The 23,876-nt window shown below is 42.3% G+C and overlaps 1 protein-coding gene across 1 annotated transcript; it reads left to right on the forward strand.

The window, feature by feature from the left end:
- The first annotated feature begins 748 nt into the window (after positions 1-748).
- On the forward strand, positions 749-17,297 carry SLC45A2 (solute carrier family 45 member 2). Its single transcript, XM_005527987.2, has 7 exons — positions 749-1,187; positions 2,268-2,444; positions 5,772-6,097; positions 9,778-9,921; positions 11,126-11,249; positions 12,072-12,277; positions 16,104-17,297. The coding sequence occupies exons 1-7, from the start codon at positions 749-751 to the stop codon at positions 16,326-16,328; spliced, it is 1,641 nt and encodes a 546-aa protein (XP_005528044.2). The 3' UTR covers positions 16,329-17,297.
- The last annotated feature ends 6,579 nt before the right edge of the window (positions 17,298-23,876 follow it).

Below are 23,876 nucleotides of genomic sequence, written 5' to 3' on the forward strand. Positions count from 1 at the left end.
TGCCACACTCAGGTGGCTAACCTGAAAGATACAGGTAAAGTTTGAGTAAGGTCACTACAGGTTTCTTTTAAGGCCTTCCCCTGGCAAGTAAGACTGTTTAAGAAACCCACCTCTAAGTAATTCTTATATTCTTTGTGAAATAATCAGTTCTTTTGAGGGCAATACACAGCATATACAAAAAAGTTCTCAACAGTTGCTGCTTGACAGATTTCTGTCAAGCTTTGTATCCGGCTCTAATGCTCAAGGGCAATGGATAGGTTCACTTACTTATCCTTATGAAGTGCATTGAAATCCTTTTCCGGGTAGATACAGATTTTTCCTCCCAGGTTAGTCAGCAGGGAATGGTCTGATGCTCATGTTTTCTGAATGGAAGGATGAGGACTAGGTTCCTGGTGCCACTGCCGTCTTACAGCAAGATCTTACAACAAGAGGAGCAGCTTTGTGTCAGGATAATCCTGTGCCCAGACCATGTGATGTATGTTCCCGTTATATGTGTGCTTCATGCATAAACAGTAATTCCTCAGTTGTGGATAGTCGGGGGCAGTGCAGATGCCCAAAAGCTCAGATCTGCTAATGTGAACACACACTTCCCCGCCCCCTTCCTGGCATAACTTGTGATCGCAGAGCCATGAAAGTATGTGAGTCCCTCCCCCAGCGCAGACCGATCCCACCCGGCATATGATCTGGGCCCCATGTCAGCCGGAGCAGGCAGCACCAGCTCGCCACGGCACTGCTCGCAGCCGGAGCTATGACCTTAACGAAAGAGAGCTTCCACGGGGCTCTTCCGCCCATCTCTGGAGTGGCCAAGGCCGACATGGATGGCAGCAGGGAGAAGGAGGAAGCTCTGAGGCAGTCAGTGATGAGGAGCGGAGCAGCGGTGCCGAGGAGGCGCGCGGTGCGAAGGCTGGTCATGCACAGCATGGCCATGTTCGGCCGGGAGTTCTGCTATGCCGTGGAGGCTGCCTTTGTCACGCCAGTGCTGCTCAGTGTAGGGCTGCCCAAGAACCTCTACAGTCTCGTGTGGCTCATCAGCCCTATCCTGGGCTTCGTGCTGCAGCCCGTGGTAGGTTCAGCCAGTGATCACTGCACCTGTAGCTGGGGCAGGAGGCGACCTTACATTCTGGGTCTGGGCATCATAATGCTGTTAGGCATGGCTTTGTACCTCAATGGGGACGTGATGATCTCAGGTGAGTGAGGGGCACGCGCTATGCTAACAGACAAAACTCATCCTAGCCTTTTGAATCAGAAAAAGGAGAGGGATTCCCCCTTTCTTTCCTAAAATGCACTGTTAAAATTTGGTGTCATGTGACTCGGGTGCACTGAAGGAGCTGGGAAGCACTGTAATCTTTGTGTGCATTCAGTCATAACACTGCATGTTATGTACCCTGTGTATCGTGTTCTGTACTCTGTGCATGTGATTGCAGTTGCTGGATATTGGTTTGGTTGCCTGATAAGCTCCTACAGGTAAAGATTTAGGCCATAGAAGTTTTTATGAGCTAAGATCTACCTTGTTAACTTAAATGGTAGTATTGGTTTTGTGATGTAATACATATCCCAACTGAATCCCTGTTCATCCCTATTTTAGATGGATTAGTATTCAAAATACTCGTCTTTAATTACGGCAGCACTGGTTTGACTCAGGGCTGTTGTGCTGGTGAAAAACAAAAATCCCTAACTGCTTAGAAACCCTGTTGCAGCTGAAACATGCAAAATCAAATTTGAGTGCCATCCCTATTGTTACATTTTAGCTTGGGATGTAGCTTAAAGTGTTGATAGAAAGTCGTTGCTGACTAGGCAGATGGGGGAGGTGTGTGTTCTATGCATTATATAGTCTGTCTTCCTCAATATTATTGGTGTTGAATGTACTTGATCTCACTGACCCAGAAAGAGATGTTGCAGTCAACTCTTGGTTATCTAAAAGAGTATGAGGGACAAAGAGAATAAACTGCAAGTATTACAAAATGCATGTGTTAGGCTACCAGAGCATGCCTTGAAGGTGTAAAGGAATAGATTAAGGATAGTGATGCACTTGGTTGTGGAGCTTGAAGCTTTCTGAGTGTGTGCTGACTCAAGGCAGTAAGTCAATCTAGCCCAGCTCAGTGCACATGGACTCAGCTCTCCTGCTTCTCTGTTGAGATTGTGGTGTTGCTGGACTCTCTCACGTAACCAGTCATTGCTTAGGTTTTGAGGTATCAGGAAAAACTGAATATGGTTTTGCAGAACATGGCATTGTTGCTGTCAGAATGAGGGTGTTTTTCTTTTTTTAGCTTTCATCGATGAGAGAGACAAGCAGCGGACGTGGGCAATAGTCATTACCATGCTGGGAGTAGTACTTTTTGATTTTGCAGCTGATTTTATTGATGGTCCCATCAAAGCATATTTATTTGATGTCTGCTCTCATCAGGATAAAGAGAAGGGTCTGCATTACCACGCCCTCTTTACAGGTACCCTGATCCCTTCTTTTTCTCCCTACCTCTCAAAGGAGGGGAAGCTAATTGCATGGATTTTATCCTCACTGTGTTTCTAATCTTGAATGAACTGATCATCTGATCCTGCACTTCAGTCATGAGACATTTGTTGCTGGGTTTTCACTGCTCCAAAGAGCAGCAACTTGTGATTGCTGCTACAAGAATTCTGAAGAAGGTTGCAGGCACGAACAATTACAGCAACATAGACATGATTTAAGAGTAGTTTGTTATTTTAAAAAGTGAAGTTTGTTCAGTTTGTTTTGGTTTTTTTTAAAGTTTTTGCTAAGGCAAAAATGAATGGATGTAGCTTGTTTCATTGCTATTGCGCATAAAAATAACATTTTAGACTCGTCATGTGACATAGAACAGGAGCTGCACAAACAGATTGATTTCCATTCTTCAGCAGCACTCCAGTATGTGCTGTATAGAAACAGGAGTTTTGAGTAAAATTCAGAAATTCATAACTCCCACAAAATAGGTCCAAGTGATTCAGTTCAACTTCCTTCAAATGAAATTAACAGCTTCATTTGCCTTCATACATTTTTGGAATGTTGCTGAGTTACAGAAGGACACAAAATTGTTGGAACAAGTCCAAAGGAGGGCCACAAAGTTGTTTAAGGGACTGGAGAATCTCTCCTATGAAGATGGGCTGAGAAAGTTGGGGCTGTTCAGCCTGGTGAAAAGAAGGTTGTGTGTCTGAAGGGGGGCCACAGGGAAGTTGGAGACGGACACTTCTTTAGGAAGATAAGTGGAAATTTAGACTGGATATTAGGAAGAACCCATCTATGAGAGTGGTGAGACACTGGAATAGGTTTTTCAGGGAGGTTATGGATGGCCAACCCTTGTCAGTGTTCCAGGCCAGGCTGGATAAGGCCTTGAACAGCCTGGTCTACTGGGAGGTGGGTGGGTGGGACTGGATGATATCTAAGGTCCATTCCAACCCCTGAACACTGATTCTATGAAATCATCTGTACAGTGTGAGCCCTGTGTTGAGGAAATGCATAGGGAAGACACCTAAGGCTGTGTACATGTAAAGTGACCCAGGAGGAACCTCCTGCTATGTCTGAGAATAGTCCCTATGAAAGTACTAGACAAAAAGCAGACTGCATGGGAAGTCATGCAATCTTTGTTAAAGCAGATTTTTGTGGCTACTGAGCCCCCTCCAGGAGCAGAGATACGTAGTCTCAGTAGCAGCTACTCTATTCAAGGAGGGAGGGGTAGCAGCTACTGACAGCTGGCTGATTTTGGACACATGAAATACCTGTGTCCAGGAACACAGATAACAAGGGAAGCTTAAAGCCACATGGGAATGAAATCTGTATTATCCATTAGAAACAGACAGATAAAATGTTAAAGACTCACTTGTTTGGACAGAGAGAGTATTGAGTGTCCATGTATATTCAGCACAACTCTGGTTGCAGTTTTAGTTTGGATGTCTCCCGAGTTTGAAGCTACAGATTTAGCTGCCTATGCATACTCAGATGTGAGAAGGGATGTGGGACAACATGAAATAAGACTGGGGCAGAGTGCGTGACTTAGTCCAGCATCCTGTGCTCTCCACAGCAAGTTCATCAATATCTTAACCCTTCCTAACTGAAAGTTCCCTGGCCTGGTGTTGAAATCCTGCATTGATTGGAGTTCTACAGCCTCCCAAGGCAGTCTTCTCCAGCAATTCACTGGCCTTGGTGTTAGTTTTCCCTAAACTGTAACATTAATATCCATTCCCTACAGTTTACGTTTATAGTTCCCCATTTTATTCCTATTAGACACTGAATGCAATCTTCCCATTTCTTTTCCAGCTTCTGTTTTAGATATTCATTCTTTTTCCCACTTTATTTCCTTCCTTCCTTTTATACTTAATATTTCTAAGATTTTACTCTCCATTTTGCCTTTGGTTCAGGGTTAGAACATGAAATTTGATAGCTGTGCAGTTATGAAATCCATGGCCACTTATTCAAGTGGAAGAAAGAGTGCACACATCCAAGAACTCAACATTCAGGCTGCATATCCAATATCATGATGCTTTTTTTTCAAAACAGCATGCAAAGACATCCTCAAATGTCAAACATTCTCTCTGCAAACATACACTGAAAACATGTAGTGTAGATTTTCTTTAAAAAGTTACTAATAGCATAAATTTTTTTCTGAAAACAATCAAGGATACAGTCCCCTGTGAAATGCCATAGAACACAATGAAGGAGGGCCATAATCAGATGCAGGAGGGCAAGAAAGGTACAGAAAGTCCAGAATGAAATCAAAATCCCATGTTTTGTTCAGGAAGCAAGTGCAGGTGCTGTTAGTTTTTATTAGACATGCAGCTTTGTTGTACACTGTTATCAGTTCTCCTAAGCAGAAGGAGAGAAATGCTTCCAAGTTCTTGGAAGGTGCCTATCCTGTGGAACTCCCAACCATCCATCACCCCAGAGCCACCTGGTTAACAAGGTATCAGGACTCTGCAAAGGTGCCACCCCTACCAGAGCTCAGAGTGTAACAGAGAGCACGTTCCTGTGCACCTCTGTGTGCATTTATAACAAACAGAAGAAATTGTAAAAAAACCCAAACTGACTGAAAACTGGGTTTATTACTTCAAAGCACAAAGTAGCATTCTCATTTTACCCTTTAGTCTACCTCTTCTGAGAAAATTAGTAAATGGATTACGCATTTATATTTGTTCCTTTCTGTTTTCTTTTCCAAGTGGTGTGGTACTTGGATTTGTATAAGTACCTAACATTGCTTTTGGGTGTATGTATCACATGGAGGCAGTATTTCTGCTTGGACTAAGATAAATAAAATACATTTTACAAATTCTAAAGTATAGATATATCTATCTATATAGATATATATCTCTATATATATCTATATATATCTCTCTCTATATATAAAGTATAGTCTCAATATAATTTTAAAAATTTAAAAAATTTTGTTCTGTGAAAATTAAAAAAAAAGAGAAAACCACATAAATTCTTGTAGGCTTTTGTTTAGTGCTACTTGTATTATTTACCATTTCAAAGAAAATGGAGCTTCAAAGAGTCATAAAAAGAGATGGAGCCTATATTGCTTTATGTTCAGGTAGTTTCTGGAGAGCTCTGCCTGACAGATCTGAGATTTTTCAAGAGATGTTTTAGTAACTGCTCATGTATGTGATTAGCTCAGTATTCCTATTTCTTGTGATACGTATCTGTTGAGTGATTATTCCATCATTTCTAGAGGGCATCACATATTGAGGGTATTATGTACTCTTTGTTTATTTTATCAATGCCAGTAGACATTTTTTTTTCCTTTTCTTTTCCCCCACCATTGTAGGTTTGGGAGGAGCCCTGGGTTACCTCACAGGTGCTATGGACTGGGGTCAAACTATACTAGGATATACCTTGGCATCAGAATTCCAGGTGATTTTCTTCTTCGCAGCCTTGGTTTTCATAATCTGCCTTACTGTACATCTGTGCAGTATTCCTGAAGTCCCACTCAGATACGAGAATGAAGAGACAAAGTTCTTGTTGGAAGCGACTGAACCCCATAAATACAACTCCACAGAGGAGCAAATCAAGAACGGTTACTTAAAATCAACATGTTCCGAAATAAAGGCTGCAGCCAAGCCAGAGAAATGTGCGGTGGTGTCACGCACAGAGGTGAGTGCAGAGATGATTTTACAGGATATATCTGCATCCTTGGAGACCCCTTAATTTGCTAATGATGATTGTTTGTAATGGAGTCCTTTCACATGCACAGGGATACAGAAACAGGAGAAAGCCTGCCTGGTTTTTTTAATTTTTTTTTTTTTTCCTTTAGACAGTATTGCCCACAAGAGGGATGAGGGAGATGGCTCAGCTTTCTGTTCAATGTCAGTCTCTTGATATCCTCCTCATATGAATATTGTAAATAGGATCTACTTTGTCCTTTATGCTTGATATAATTAGCATAAAATTGTGGACAAAGACTGCAGACCATTAATCTTTGGTGTAGGTCTCTAATTCTCACCAAAGTCCACACAGTTTTCTACATAGTACCTGTGAAATGTCTAGTAAACATTTAGGTTTTCAGCTGCTCAACATTTCATTGATCATTAATGTGTTTAAAACTGATGCTTCTACAGCAGTACTTCCTTGCTACCTGAGCCCAAGTGATACTGTAGCTGTGCCTTTGGCAAAATTTTGTGGTGCAAGAGAACAGTGAGTTCTTTTAAATCCTCACTGTTACTTTGTTTCTGATGCATTTTTATGAGATTTTTCTTCAATCTAAGGCACCTAGGAAAAGGTGAATCTACCAGAAAAATATCTGGGGAGCCCACTTCTAGCATGGTTTTGGGAACAGATGATCATTTGTTTGATTGATGACTTTCAGTGTTAGAAATCCTCATGGCTATCTCATGCTACCCTAGGTAAGCAAAGTATAACACAATAGTGGTGATACAATTGCTTCTCACTTTAATTTCACTTTTGATGTCTTGGCATTATATCCATCCCTGATAAACTGATAGAAAGGTTTGATAAATCAGGTAAAACATACTAAGCATGTGCAAATGGTTATAAGTAAGAATGCAATACTCTTGTTTAATCTATAAATAAAAGGGAAATATGATCTTTTACTATTTGTAATTTGTTTTATAATAGCACTTGGTGTTTCTAACCAGAAAAAAATATTATTACACCAGATGCAAGACATAGGAAATAAGCACTGCCTGATGAGAATGCCACGCAAACACAGAGTAGGGCAGACAGTGAGGCAAAAGTTGTAGGGAGAATCTGGTAAGAGCACTGTGATGCTGCCTGAGCTTCCCCACTTGCAGGGCAACTTGAGCAGCCAGCACCCTTCACCAGCACTGTTCACTCTGCATCCTCCAATTGTTAGAGATGCTGAGCTTCATTGATTGCTTGGACCATGTAGGCTCTTAAAGAAAAGAAAAAGAGAAGGCAAATAAAGATGAGAGAGCAATGCAGTGAAAGTGGGGGGAGCAGACTGTGGTTTGGGGCAGGCTCTGCCTTGGCAAGAAATAATTCCATGGAGTCAGTAACATGAGTAACGTGGAGCTCCATGTCTGGCACTGGAGGTGAAGCTGTGGTGTCCACTGTGGGTGAGCCTGTGCCATTGCCCTCCTCTCTGATTAGGCTGGGCAGCCTGTTAGAGTCCCCCAGTGCTTTGATCAGTCTCATGTTTCTTTGTATGTATGAATGCCAGACACTCCCTGCTCTAATGATCTGTCTCCTGTGGCACATGTTTTCTGAGTTCATTCATTACCATAATCACTTCCTTGAAGAAATGGTTTGGCTTCCTGTTTTTCAGTCTCTTTTTTTCAATTTTTATTGAAGGCATCATGGCTATATTTCTTCTAAATTAATCCTATGCTCTCACATACTAATAGCTAACATGATTATCAATAGAATTTGACCTGTCACAGCATGAACAGACACCCAAAACAATTAGCCTTGTATTCTTTTGAATGGTGCCAAATTATTCAGTTTCTACTGCCGTAAAACCCAAGGCATATTGCTTCCTCTGTATTCTTACTACCTTATGCCCTGAGTTGTAGTGATTTTGTAGAGATTATTTGGTATTGTGAGGTTTTGAAGAATAAGATGCTTAAACAGAGCCAAACTTCAGAATGTTATTTAAATTAGCATGTAATTTGTGTGCCTGCATGTTTTGAATGTGTACATGAAGCATTTTTTGGTTTCCATTTCCACTCTCTAGAGTATCTAAATAGAAAGAAAACATTTCTATTTAGCTGTCAAACTATTGTTTGTAATCACTGCATTGTCCTTTGTAATTCCATGATCTTATCTTAAAGCTTTGCTTGGAAAGGCTATTTTAAAAAGCAGAGTGGAAGAATTACAAGCTAAATTAAGCCAAGCCAACGATAGTAATTATCTTTGAAATAACACTAATGAGTCCATCTGGAATTTTTTTGTTTGTTTTCCTTTTATAATTGTAGAAGAATATAAAGCTTACCCTGTTTAAAAAGAGACAGTGATGTCAAGAGAAATTCCAAGGGATTTGGACAATATACAGTCCAAGGTGGAAGTCAGCAACTTGAATTTTGGCATTCCTATGAGGATTAAAAACCTCATACTGAAGCAGAGTATTTTCCAACTTTATATGTGGTGATTATTCATAGAGTAGCTTGCAGCATAGCCTACTTCAAAGGAAAGTAGAATTTTGAGAAGTACAGCACTGAAGAGAGAAGGGAAAACATGACATCTTACAGCAAATCGATTACAAAATCCGGTCCAGGAATTTCCAGTAATTAGCATAACTTTTGCAGTTCTTCCACATTTCATAACATACATCTTCCCTTACCATTTCTCTGAGACTGTTGTCTCCAAACATTAGGAAAGAAATTGGAAGTTTCCATCGCGCACAGTTAAAATAGTATCTTTTTTTCTTTAAAAGCAGTGAACCATGCAGGAGCTTTAATACAGGAAGAATTATGTGTCAAAATACCTGATATCAAACACACCTATAGTACTTTAAAAACAAAAAAGTAATACAAGTTATCTGATCAATGACTGGAAAAGAAACTCAGAGTTTTTGGGCACAGGGCTGAGATGAGGGAGATAACATGGGTGATTAAAGGTGGTGAGAAAATTTTATTTTCCTCATCAGTGAGATTTGTTAGCCAGCACCAATTAAGTTTTGATTGTGAAACGAGTTATTTCTCCCATGGTATGAGGTGTTCAGATGCTGGAGCTCACATTCTCTGTGTGCTACCATGGTGAACCATAGCTCCTCCCTGCTTCAAGGACAGTGCATAGTGGAAATCTCATTATATGCCTGAAGTTAGAAGTTTCTCTAGAAAAAGAAGTTTCCTGGGGAATTTAACACATAGACTGGAAAGGGAATAAGGTCTCAGAAATCCACAACTGACACATTTTAATTTTCAGGAGTATTTTGAGCATAGCTTTTTTCTGCAGCAGCTTTAAATTTTCAGTGTAAAGCTGACGGCTTCTTTAAATAAATAACTTTTGTTTCTGGTTGTTTTTGTTGGTGGTTAATTGGGGTTTTTTTCATTGATGAGTTTTTTTAACTCCCTGAGTCTGCTTTGGCAGAAAATTTCCCTGTGATTCTACATGTAAATAATTGTCCTACTGATTATAACAGCAAGAAATATTACATTCCTACTGGTATAATCCATCTCTTCTACAGTTTTTGTGAATTTAATAAATTGAAGGAAACTTGGTACCAAGCAACCCTTCCAAGCAGAAAAGAAAAGACTGAAAGTTTAGCAATTAAAAGATATTACTAAGGCCTTCTGTATTTGCTGTCAGCTATTTCATTAGCCTTCAGGACAATAATACTGAATATTTGCTTTCAGGAAAAAAGGCAGATGACCCTTAAATCACTCTTGAAGACACTTTTAAGCATGCCATCCCATTATCGCTGTCTGTGTGTGAGCCACCTCTTTGGATGGATGGCTTTCCTGTCCAATATGCTCTTCTTCACGGATTTCATGGGACAGGTAAAGCATAATAACCTCTCACTGTTCCTTCCTTGTAGCATCTCCTGCTCCATCAGAAGGAAATGAAATGGTCTTACTATCCTGAGGAAAATGACACTGGTGTCAGAGCCATTTCTATCCGGATGGCTCATCAATAGTTTTGTAAGCCAGCTAATTAAGGTCAGGCCATTGTTCCAAGCCTGTACGTGAAATCACTGGGGAAAACCTTTAGTATTTTTAAGGCTGTTTTTGACTGTTCTAAGGCAAGTTCTCAGAGCTGGTCCAACCACATCCACTTTCAGCTTTGGCTTGGGAGCTGTTCCCACATGGGCAGGTTTTCTAGCTGGGGCAGTGCTTAGATGCAGCTGGCCTTGTACTGGTGTGTATGCAGCATCCACACAAAGCCCTTCACCTGTTATGCAGCCTCCCTGGCCTCAGGCCATGCAGCTCTTTGCACACAGGGAGCTACTTGGTAGCAGAAAGTTTTATCTTCTTGCATTTGTCTGTCCTGAGTCCCTTTTCTCAGCAACTTCACAATACCCAGTGATGCCTTTTCTGTGCCATTCCCAGGGACTGAATGTCCTTGCCAGTGATTCTTCCCTATATGAATGTGCCTTCTTTCTTCCAGTGAATTAATATGCTCCTGGCACAAATCTCTCACTGCCACTCCCTTATTTTCTGTGGTTTCTACACAGTATTCCCATTTCCTTGCCTTTTTTGTCTTTGTAGGCAAGGTGAGGGGGAGGGTTTTTTTCCCTGCAGCATAGATGAACAACTGAAAGAAAAAAGTTTTGCTTGTCTAGAAAAGTAACTGAATAAGACAATAACTGTTTGGAAAAATGAATGTGTTGAGGTAAACCTGAAAGAGAAAACAGAAAAAAAATTGTAGATAAATTAGGGAAAGAAAGGCTAAGGCAAGAAGGCAGAAGTGGAGAGAGAAAGTTAGTTGGAAGTGAGACACCCAAAGGATAAAAGAGCAAATGAGTTGATGTAAAGTAGACAGTGCAGGAAAAGACAGAGGGTAACAAATGAGGCAAAGCCTGGGATGTGATAGTCCAGGAGACCTGAGTGTGAAACCTAGAGAATTACACATGGGGGTTTAGGACACTACTTAACAGATTTCTTGGGTGCTCCCTACCAGGGAAGGGGCCCTGTGCCCATAAGGAGGAGACATTCCCTACACGCAGCCATCCCTGCCTCCTGTGACTTTCGTGGTCTCTTTCAGGTTGTGTACCACGGGAATCCTTATGCACCTCACAACTCCACACTTTACCTTACCTACAAAACAGGGGTAGAGATGGGGTGCTGGGGACTGTGCATCAATGCAGTTTCTTCATCAGTCTATTCTTGTAAGTACCCATGAATGAACCCCCAACACTGTGTTTGCTGTTTGCCATTGTTTAAAAGCATAAAGGGATGCTAAATTTCCTGGACTTCTTTTCTACATTAAAGCTTTAAGGAATGTTACATTCTCAGTGTTGTTAGAAACTCATATCTTAGTACAAACGGTTCATGACCACATAATGACGGGTCACTTTGGGAGTAGGACATTGTTCTGCACATGAACTGATCCTAAACACTAAAAATCATTCTGTAATTAACTGCCACACCAAATTCTTAGGTGCTCTTTCACCTAGCAATGCTGTAGCTGTAGGCTCTCAAAGGTGGCCTCTCCCCATTTGCATTCTTCATACAGAAGGTCTGCCAGAAGCTTGAATCTTGATCTGCAAAATTACATGTAAGCATGCTAGCACAGCTGCCCAGCTCCCCATAACTCTTCCCAAGGATTAAAAAAATTACTTGTGATCCAAAAATTCAAATAAGTAGCATTTTGAGGATTGATTTGAGCATCTAAAAGAGGCTTGAGGGAAATGTTTTCACCTTTGGAGCCTTAACTGCAGGCATTTCTGTGTGGCCTTTCTGTGGATGAACACCTATTCAGCACTACTATCTCTGGGTGCAGCTGCAGTGTGAGCTGCAGGTTGAGCTCTGGGTGGTGTGAGCAAGTATTCTTTGGCAAGTTTATACCTACAATAATTTGCGGTAATTTCCAAAATCATTAAGATTATCTCCATTGCATTTTACAAGATACAACCCCTTAAAAGGAGCTCCCTGATAAAATGTGACCTGTTTTGTTTAATCTTATCGGCATTTTTGCTTTCTTTTAACAGACTTGCAGAAAGTCCTTCTGCCATACATAGGATTAAAGGGACTTTATTTCATTGGATACCTACTTTTTGGACTGGGTACTGGATTAATTGGCTTGTTTCCCAATGTGTATTCCACTCTGGCTCTTTGTTCACTCTTTGGAGTCATGTCCAGCACACTGTACACAGTGCCATTCCACCTCATTGCAGAGTATCACAGGGAAGAAGAGGTGAGTGCAATGTCTCAAGAAGCATTATATCTGTCTGTTCAACCTGTTTTGGGGGTAAACTGGATAGAAATGATGAGCAGCTTTTAATTTTAATTTTGAAGTATTAATAATGACACATATGAATGGGAAGTTTCTGACAGAGAGAGTTAACATCCCAGCTCCAAACTCTCCCAACAGGCCTTCAATGGCCTAACAAATAATTATTTATCATCACGTCTGAAACAAAGCCAATCACAGTATGAGTTCAGGCAGTAAGCATGTAACAGGGCTCCCTCCACTTGTGTTGCCTTCAAGTCCTACCTTCCTTATATCTTTCCTTCCAGCCACATTAGCAGAAGACTTGACTTCTGAGTTCCTGAGGTTAATAACAAGCCTGTAAAGGCTGTCAGAACTTTTATTTAACTGCAAAGTGTTACAAAAGCTCTTCATTAATAAACAAATGACATTCAAGCAGAAACAGCTTTATATAGTTCAGTATTAAATCCTATACCACATTCTCATTATCTTTCTAAATGTCTGTGGTTGGGTTTTTGTCCTCCATGGCCTTAAATCCTGTTTCCAAGGAAAATCTGGAAAAACTTGCACAGCTTGTATCATGTTACTGGACACAGCAGGATCTTCATGTATTGTAAAGTGTTGAGTTCTTTAATGGAAGTTCTCTCAACTCTCTTAAGTCAGTCAAACAGCTGGAAACAAGAAAGATTAAGCAGAGTTGGAAAAAATTAGAAGTTCTCAGTATATCTTGGGAAATCTGAAGAAATTAATAAAGGCAATGTTGAACCATTGGAAGACCACATAAAACATAGTTGAAAGTGGCACATAGATCAGGTATAGATCAGGATAGACCAGGTGCTTCCATACAGCTTTTACCAGCACCCTCTGAATGACGAACACAACAAAAGTCTTTAATTATTCAACTGAATGCTAGAAGGGTGTCTCAAAGTGATGAAATATTTCATATATATGCTTCTTAATTTTTCAGTTCATTTCTTTGCTCCTTCCAACAGAGAATTATCATGATGTTTTATAAACACACAACAAAAGACTGGGAATGAGCCCAGGTTAGGGTAAGATCTTAGTTCTAACCTCAGGTCAGCCAACTCAGAGAGGAGGAGTAAATGCAAAATTTGTATCCATTCCAAGACAGAAGTGAAATAAAATATGCTAAAGTGTGCATGAACTTTACACTTAATAGGCCAACATATTTGTGTCATACTTGTAAGACAACCAGCTGTTTCTTGTTTGGTGTATAGTACTAGCTATGACAGATGTCAAATGATATATAATTCTATGTTAGATTTTATATGAATGGGTTTAGCTCAAATCTTCTATAATGTACAAGATAGGAAAAAATTAAAGAGCAAACATCAGGCACAATTCATTTACAGATTCATGTATTTGTGGTCAGAACTACTGCCACACAGGAACACTGGGAACAGACCAGCAAAATAAATATAATTTATTTTAAAAAGTGTCTAAAATTGGGACTTTATAATTTCAGAACAAGGAACAGATATTTTCCCCCACTATACACTCTACCAAAATCATGTGATGTGTTTTATAATGCTCCTGTTTCAGCTCCTGTTCTGTGCTACTGTTCCCTAGGACCCAAATTCAATTTTTTTCTACTGGATTAGGAAGAGACTGTTTGTCTCCAGTACTTGTGAGCTTTGTGTAGCTCAAAGGCAAGGTAATAGGGTTTGCAAAAAGCAAAAAGCATCTTAATGGCTAAGAGAATTTGGATACCAGAACACAGTGGTGCCGCTGGCCTACAGTGTGGGAACTTCTTGTCGTTGGAACATAACATCCTTTTAACAGCCTATGCAGGAAGAAAATAAGTATGTAAATTATCACATCATCTCCCAATAAAACAGAGTAATTTCTTTCTGGAGGAAGGGACCCCCAGAGATCATGTAGAGGCTGCTCATGAAGGGCAACCTGAAGCAGGCTGCCCCAGGTCTGGTTTGAATGATTCCAAGAATGGAGACTCCATCACCCCTCTAGTTAACCTGTTCCAGTGATCCAGCAGCCTCACAGGGTGCTAATATGCAAGACACTTGTACATAATAAACAAAGAGTTTTGCTCTGCTATATATATATATCATAGCAGATACACAGATTAGTAATTAAAAGTGGTCCTCAGCAGTGTAGAAGAATCCTAGTCCGGATGTTTGTTTTCAGGTTGCTTTCATCCCCAGCAATAAAAGTGTTATATTTGTATTTTAGTACTGATTTCCTTGATGTGCTCTGAGCCGTAACTTCAGGTTCCTGCCTGTATGAGTGTGGGGTACATCAGCACTGCTGTAAAGCCTTTGGATATGTTCCTCACAACATCCTTCCCTCTAAACTGAAAAGACGGATTTGATGAGTGGACTGTTAGATGGATAAGAAAGTGGTAGGATGTCACATCCAGAGGGTCATGATTAATGACTGAGAATCCAAATGAAGATCAGTAACAAGTGGTGCCCTCAAGGGTCTGTATTTGGGATCAGTGTGATTCAGTATCTTCTGTAGTGACATAGATGAAGGATTGAGTGCACCCTCACCAAGCTTGCTGATGACACCAAGCTGAGGCATGAGGACACACCTGAAGGACAGGAAGCCATCCAGAGGGACCTGGACAAGCTTGAGGAGCAGCCCATGGGAACATCATGAGGTTGAACAAGGCCAAGTGCAGGTGCTGCACCTGGGTGAGAGCAGCCCCCGGTATCAGCACAGGCTGGGCATGAACAGACCCAGAGCAGCCCTGCCCAGAAGGACCTGGGGGTGCTGGTGGGTGAGAGGCTGGACATGGCCCGGCCATGGCACTCACAGCCCAGAGAGCCAAACGTGTCCTGGGCTGCATCCAGAGCCCCGTGGGCAGCAGGGGAGGGAGGGGATTCTGCCCCTCTGCTCTGCTCTGCTGAGACCCAGCTGGAGCATCCAGAGCTGGGGTCCCTGCACAGGAGGGACAGGGACCTGCTGGAGCGAGTTTAGAGGAGACAAAAATGGTCATAGGGCTGGAGCACCTCTCCTCTGAGGAAAGGCTGAGAGAATTGCGATTGTTCAGCCTGGAGAAGAGAAGAGAAGACTTCAGATTGACATGATTGTGGCTTTCCAGTATTTGAGGGGAGCTTGCAAGAAAGATGGAGATGGACTTTTCACAAGGACACATAGTGATAGGACAAGCAGGAACGGCTTAAAAGTTAGAGAGAGTAAATTTAGGTTAGATATCATGAAAATATTCTTTATTGTGTGGGTGGTGAGGCACTGGATGAGGTTGTCCAGAGAAGTTTTGGATGCCCCATCCCTGGAAGTGTTTAAGGCCAGGTTGGATGTACCTTTGAGCACCTTGGTTTAATGGAAAGTGTCCCTGCTCACAACAAGGACATTGGAACAAGATGATTTTTAAGGTTCCTTACAACATGAACCATTCTGTGATGATTCTTTGATAATACGATAGTATGGCTCCTTCAGACATGAGTCAGAGCTAAATTATCCATTACAGGAAGACCTGTACTGTTAAATGTCAGTTTAACAGAGCTCAAATTGACCTGAACTTGAAAAAATGTACAATTTTCCCAGTCAATTTTCAATTACTTCTGTAAGAGAAGGAATAGAGGAAAAAATTGCCGATGAGAAAAACTGGACAATTTGGTGGCAGCTTGGAAAATTCACTGTTTCTTGTAAAATCTCTGTGATAGCCTCTGTAGCCTCTGTGGTACAAGAATGGGAGCAGCTATTGACTTGTCCCGCTGCCCCTGGGGGGTGTAACAATGTCTTGGCCAAGAGCTGCATGTTGCTGACACTGTCCCGTTTCTGGGGTTTGTTCTGTGCTTCTTTGCAGAGCCTGAAGCTGCAGGAAGGGGAAAAAGCAGGGGAGCACGGGCGAGGGAAGGGCATTGACTGTGCTGCTCTGACCTGCATGGTCCAGCTGGCCCAGATCATTCTTGGCGTGGGCCTGGGGCTCCTGGTTAGTGTTGCTGGCAGCACCGTCACCGTGATTTCAGCATCCACAGTGGCGCTGATCGGCTGCTGCTTCGTGGCTTTCTGTGTTCGCTATGTGGACTAGGACTGCAAGAAGCAGTTGGAAGAAATCTCCCCAGGGGAGTGTTTCCTTTCTGGGTCAGTAGCACTGGTGCTGTTGCTGTGCTGACGCTGCTGGCACATCATTCTCTCTTACCTCCTTGGATCGGTTGCAATTCCAGAGCTTTATGAAATGGAGACTTGATGAAACTGATTGCCTAATGCCTCTCTCACACAAACACACACACACACTCAGTGTGTTCACATGCTGTGACATGTGATGGTGTGTGTGTGGCCATAGTATTTTGATGCTCTGCACTGGGAATCATTATGAAACTCCTCATTACCAATTTGTGAAAGTTAACAGATGAAGAATGTGATAAATTGAAGTAATATAAAAGGACAGAGCTAGGAAGAAAAATCTTTATTTATCTTGTATTTCAAGTATCTTATGTTGGGAGCTGTTCCCTCCAGTAGATTCAAACAGGTGTCAGAGGCCATGCAAGGTGCAGTTCTGTTATTAGTGGTACTGCTAAGTGGGATCAGTTAATTACCTGCTGCTGTCAAAGCAGAAAAGAGTGTGAAAAATGACCGGATTATAAAAAAGATTGAAGCCTATTGTTTAAAAGCATTGCTGTAAAGTAATTATTTTGTTCTGGATCCTGCTGCTTCTGTATAAATGAAGTGAAAGTATTGACTGAGCTTGTCAGGAAAATCTTCCTAGGGCTGCTTTGCAAATCCATGTGTAGGTACCTAAAAATCTGTCTATGGGAAACAACTGCCATTTCTTCCTTCTTTAAAAAGTAGCCTCTCAGTTGTAATTTAAAAAATAAACTTGGCCAATGTAAGAATTTGATGGCTTGTTGACCACATAAATCTTGACATTGGATATGACAGTGTTTACCTTGAAGAAGCATCTCTCTTTTCTCTGTTTTCTTTCATACTTTGACTGAAATGGCATTTGCTCTCTACAGAATACTGTAAATAAATACAGTTCTGCAAAGCACTGTCAGGAATTATTGTACAGTAAATACGTAAGCACCAGTTATTTGTATTTAATTGCATATGACGCTTCATTCTTATTTTTTTAATACTGCCAGAATTTTGAAAACCTGTTTGTGAAAGCAATATACTGTATTTATGCTGTCCTTACTCTGTCCTGAGAATTATCATATCCATCGACCATGTTATATATTAAGCCACATGAAGCCATCTGCTGATGCAACACTCTTAATGAACATTGAGAGACTATGGGCAAGTATGGTGTTATGGTTCTTTTTGTTCTTAATGTTGCACATGTATCATCAACACCGTTCAAAGAAATGCAGTGCTGAGTTTATGAACTCCTAGATGCTCTGCAGGACATGAACTGACAACACCAAAAATAAACAGCTACATTTGAGCATCAAGTGCCTCTGAGATCATCAGCTTCATCCTTTCTCTATGTTTTCAACAGTAAGAGTGAGTCACATACTCTCAGGAAAACCAGCTTTCCCCTAGGTAAATTCTTATCAATTTTAACAAGTCTGTGGGAGCCTCAGATATCTTTTCTTGATAATGACTGTGTCTCCACTGTAGGCTTCAAAGGAGGCTCAGTGCGTGGCAAACCTCACTACAGCATCTGCATCCTGCCTTTTGAAGGAAACATGTTTTATGGTTTCTTTTGGTTTGTGGTTTTTCATTTCACACCCACGAAAGAGAAAACCTGGGAGGACAGTGTTTGAAACAGTTTGCAGGCACTGAGACAGGTGGATCATGAGGGCCTCAACCAGGACAAACAGGAGGAAGCTAGAAAATAAAGGATTGTTGTCTTCCCAATTAGCTTTATGACATCATTAACTCACTAACTTCCATTAAATCTGTATCCTCTGGGAGGAGAAATTTTCAAGGGAAGAGGAAGGCATCTCTGAAGCCACAAAAACAGATAAAGAAGGAGGTGATCTGGTCTTATAAGACTGCATCATGTAAACCTGTGCACCAGAGCTGAGATCATAAAGCTCTGATTCTACTGTGAGGCTGTGAAAGAAATTTTGCAATGTTTACCTATGTCTTTGTCAATATTTTTTTTGAGGTTTAACACTGTTAGAACATTAACATTGATATGGTCAATGTTATCCCTGCTCTGTTACACAAAGAGGATGCTGGCATTGATTCAGACCAACAAAGGGACCACAGATCTGTGGCAATGTGAGAAGGGTTCTGAACCTGCAGACAGAAGACAGACAAGCCCATCATGAATATCAGTGCTTTTATTTACAGATTTATTCAGAGAAAGTAATTTCAGGAACTCATTATTATTTCTTGTGATCTCATGATCTTTCTCTTTAAAACCCACTGTGTGCTACAGAAGACAGAAACATTTAAGTCATCTTTTCTCTGGAAATCTCCATAAAAACATCCTATATTGTTCCCAGGACTTCAACACAGTATCTTTATGAGTCTTGTTAGAAATAGCAAAAAAGTATATAAAAGTATATACAATTTGGAAAATAGTGTCTAAACAAAAAAAAAATTATGATGGTGCTCATTCTAAAGTTGAAAATGTATCTCAAGTGTTACTGAAAACAATATTAAATGTTACTAACTCATAAAAGGGGATAAAGCAAGTATTTCTTTTAGCAATAGAAATGTACTAATGTACGTTACTAATATATTACTAATACATGAAAGGGGATAAAATATTTATTTCAGCAAAAGAAGTGCTAAAATGTTAAAAATGTTGAAGATATTGAAGGATTGTACTGTAATGCTATTAATTTAAAGAGTTCCACTTTTTCTGTGCTTTTACACTAGTTCTGGACTTTAGCCATCAATATGATCATTTACTGTACTTAACATCAATTTTTATAGCAATGATGTGAGTATAAAGTTAAAAGCACCCTGTGCCTGATCTTTCTCATCTGGTTTTATTTCCATATACATAAAATCAAATAAATAAAGATCATCTCTGTATCATGTTTATGCAAATGATACACTTAGACAAACCACACAGGATCCCAGAACAGGTCAGGTTGGAAGGGCCCACTGTGGGTGATCTGGTCCAACCTCCCTGCTCAAGCAGGGCCATCCCAGACCACAGGGCACAGGATTGTGTCCAGACAGTTCTCAAACGTCTCTGGTGAAGGAGACTCCACACCCTCTCAGTCACCTCTTCTGGAGGCTGAACAAGCCCAGCTCCCTCAGCTTTTCCTCATAAAAGTGATGCTCCTGTCCCTTAATCATCCTTATGTCCCTCCTCTGAACCCTCTCAAAGACGAGATGTCCCGCCACAACCAACCCTCCTCCCTCCCACCCTCACAAAAATAGTCATGGTTGAACAAAACAAGTGTCCTGGGTTGATTATGATGTTAAATTGTATCCCCATTCGTCCACCTAACCCAGACACAGGTTTTGTATTCTTAAAATTCCATCTAAGAGTAAAAGTGAGTGGAAAAGAAGCACCGAGTCTGTTATCAGAGACTGTACTTGCTCCCCCTTGCTTCGGGAGTTTTGACTACAGCACAGACAGACAACAAGACACAGATCACCTTGGCTTTCCAACTAGCCAGAGCAGAGAGGTCTTCCTGGACTGTTTTCTTTCCCTTTTTCTGAAACGAATCGAACCTGCTCTGGACTGGGGACTCGGGGGAGCACTAGGAGCTTGCACCCGTGGACTACCAAGAGCCCAGCCTGGGCAGCGGCATTTTCCAGCACCAGAGGGACTGATAACAGAGAGAACACCCACAGGAAAGAGACCCTCTGAAGTTTGTCATTTCTTCTGAATGGCAAGAGGTTTTGTAATTTGATATCATTCATTTTTGTGCTGGGTAGTGCTGTGCCTGTGAAATAAACAGGTTTTTTCCACTTCTCTCAGAGAAATCTCTTCCCGAACCAGTTGGGGGGTGGGAGAAAAGGGCCACGTGGGTTTGCTTCCCGGGGGGGAGCCCCACTGGAGGTTTTCTCCCAAATTTGCCGTAAACCAGGACAAATACATTCATTGGCGCCCAGCACGTGGCACGAGAGAGTGGAAAAACCCTGTACTGATTGTATTGAAGTGGCAATTACTTTGTATTGGGATAAGATAAAGCAGTCCCTAGCCATCCAGCCATGCTGTTTGAATTAATAATGTCTTTTGGGGTGCAGGCCTTCATGTGTTTCTGGTCGCTAGGCTTTTTTGAGGTTATAATACCTTTATGGTCCCTTGGTTTATTTTCTTATCCACAACTAGCCCCAGTATTGTCCCTAACACATAGCTTTTACAGTAGAGGGGCACGGATTAGAATAGCTATTGGGCCTAGTGATTATGATTTCCAAGAAGTTTATTCAGGTGCTGGAGTCTGTTCCAAATATAAAGGATTCATGGGTGTGGTTATGCACCCAGTTTGTTAGAGGAGGAGCAGGGAATGAGGCTTTTCAACCTTTCCTTTCCTTCTTCTCCTCTGAATTGGTTACATCACTATTGGAGAGTGTTCAGTTTCCCCTGGATGTTAAAGAGACCATCTTTCTGGCATTTATTCTGGTAAGTTTCCTCTATACAGTCTTCAGCCTCTCTAAAATGAGGGCTGAGATTTCTAGAGGGACTGATGAGACCCCTGAACCAAGCATGGAAAGTCCTGAGTGGGGTGGAGAATGGGAGGATAGGGGCCAAATCCTGAAGGAATTTTCTGACCCTGTAGTTTGGGACTTTCCACTTGAACAAATTCTGAATCCAGCTGAGGTGGGGAAATACCTGAAAGAGAAGTGTCAGGATAATTCCAAAGAAAAAAAGATCATTGCAGTAAGCTGGGCCCTGGCATATGCGTACCGTACATTGCTGGATACTGTAGGGCAGCAAACAGGAGGAAGGGGACAGGGAGGTAAATCAACAGCTACCCCAATTACTCAGGCTGCAGCCAACCTCCCAGTTACAAAGCTGGTAGCTAAACTGGACAGCAAGCCTCAACCAATGGCTGTTGCTACTAGCACAAGAAGTGGAAAGTGCACAGACAAAACCAATCAACCAGTGGATGATTATGATGATGATGCAAGAGAAAGACCCTCAACGCCTCCTGACACAAAACCAAGAGTCAAAGCAACTGGCACAAGATCAGAGGCTAATATTGAGTCCTTTTCCCTGAAAGATCTTCGTGGCCTGAGGAAGGACTACACTCGACGAGCTGATGAATCTATAATTAGTTGGTTAGTCTGTCTGTGGGACGCCGCAGGTGAAGCTACAGTTCTGGATGGCACTGAAGCGAGGCATCTGGGATCCCTGTCACACGATCCGGTTATCGACCAGGGGATGATGAGGGGAGCTAACCCTCATAGTCTCTGGGCATGGGTCCTTGAAAGTGTAGCCCAAAGATATCTGTGTGTAGATGATCTCTACATGCAGCAAACGCAGTGGAAAACCATCGAACAAGGGATCCAATGCCTGAGAGAAATGGCAGTGGCAGAGAGTGTTTTTTCAGATGACATACCAACTAAGAATCCAGACTTGGTGCCATGTACATCTGTGATGTGGCGAAAATTGGTACTACTTAGGCCACAAGAATATGCATCTGCTTTAGCAATGATGAAACGGGATGAAAGCGAGGAGACCATGCTGGATATAACGAAGAAGCTTCAAGCACACGCAGATGCCATGCATGGCCCCACACATGCAAGAATCGCAGCTGTGGAAACATGTCTGCAGGAATTAGAAGATAAGATAGAGGAGAATCACAAGAAACTTAGAGATGAGATTAAAGAGGACCTTCTCCAAATCTCAGCAGTACAGATCAGAGGTCCTGGCACTCAACACAGACGTTCCCCAGATCAGAAGAGAAGGTATACCCCACGAGCTGAGCTGTGGTTCTTCCTGTGTGACTGCGGAGAGAACATAAGGAGATGGGATGGGAAATCTACTGCAGCTCTGGCACAACGGGTGCGTGAATTGAAGGAGGAGAAGAGTCACAAAGGAAGTTCCACCAAAAGGGAAGCAGCTCCAGTTGCCCATAGCCAAACTTCCAGGTATGATGATGATGACATGTCCGATCCCCTTGAAGCAACATCCAAGACATATACCAAAGGAAAGAAGGATAACCAGGCTTAGAGGGGCCCTGCCTCTAGCTAAGTAGAGGCTAGGGAAAACCGTGTTTTTTGGACTGTGAGGATTCGTTGGCCTGGCACATCAGAACCACAAAGATATGAGGCCTTGGTTGACACTGGTGCACAGTGCACACTAATCCCATCAAGACATGTAGGGGCAGAATCTGTTTCTATTGCTGGCGTGACAGGGGGATCGCAGGATTTTACCTTGGTGGAAGCAGATGTGAGCCTGACTGGAAATGAATGGAAGAAACACCCTATTGTGACAGGCCCAGAGGCCCCATGCATTTTGGGCACAGACTACCTCCGAAGTGGGTATTTCAAAGACCCAAAAGGATTCAGGTGGGCATTTGGAATAGCAGCTGTGGAGACAGAGGGTGTCCAGCAACTGAACACCTTGCTTGGACTGTCCGAGAACCCATCTACAGTAAGACTTCTGAAGGTGAAAGAACAGCAAGTACCAATTGCCACCTCGACAGTACACCGCCGACAATATAGAACAACTCGAGATGCTGTGATCCCCATCCACAAGATGATCAGAGAGCTGGAGAGCCAAGGGGTGGTCAGCAAAACCCACTCACCCTTCAACAGCCCCATCTGGCTTGTGCGTATATCTGAAGGAGAATGGAGACTGACTGTGGACTATCGTGCATTGAATGAAGTGACTCCACCTCTGAGCGCTGCCGTGCCGGACATGCTGGAGCTCCAGTACGAGCTGGAGTCCAAGGCAGCGAAGTGGTACACCACTATTGACATTGCCAATGCATTTTTCTCCATTCCCCTGGCAGCAGAATGCAGGCCTCAGTTTGCCTTCACGTGGAGGGGAGTGCAGTACACCTGGAACTGACTGCCCCAGGGGTGGAAGCACAGCCCCACCATCTGCCATGGACTGATCCAGGCTGCCCTGGAAAAGGGTGAGGCTCCAGAACATCTACAGTACATAGATGACATCATTGTGTGAAGGAACACAGCAGCAGAAGTGTTTGAGAAAGGAGAGAAAATCATCCAGATCCTCCTGGAAGCTGGTTTTGCCATCAAGAAGAGCAAAGTTAAGGGACCAGCTCGTGAGATTCAGTTCCTGGGGGTAAAGTGGCAAGATGGACGGCGTCAGATTCCTACTGATGTCATCAACAAGATCACAGCAATGTCTCCACCAACTAATAAGAAGGAAACACAAGCTTTCTTAGGTGCCATAGGGTTTTGGAGAATGCATATTCCTGAATAAAGTCAGATTGTGAGCCCTCTTTACCTGGTCACTGGTAAAGAGTGAAGTTACCTGGAAGAAGAATAATTTCCATTGGGGCCCTGAGCAGCAGCAAGCCTTTGCTCAGATCAAACAGGAGATCGCCCATGCAGTAGCCCTTGGCCCAGTCAGGACAGGACCAGATGTGAAGAACGTGCTCTACTCTGCAGCCGGGAGCCATGGTCTGTCCTGGAGCCTTTGGCAGAAGGTGTCTGATATGGTGGGTGGTGGTCCAGATACAAGTATGGGGAGGCCTGGCAGATTGACTACATCACACTGCCCCAAACCCGCCAAGGCAAGCGG

This window comes from Pseudopodoces humilis, chromosome 4 (assembly GCF_049639895.1).
Source record: "Pseudopodoces humilis isolate 2021_Gansu_Grassland_sample_001 chromosome 4, ASM4963989v1, whole genome shotgun sequence".
NCBI classification, from domain to species: domain Eukaryota; kingdom Metazoa; phylum Chordata; class Aves; order Passeriformes; family Paridae; genus Pseudopodoces; species Pseudopodoces humilis.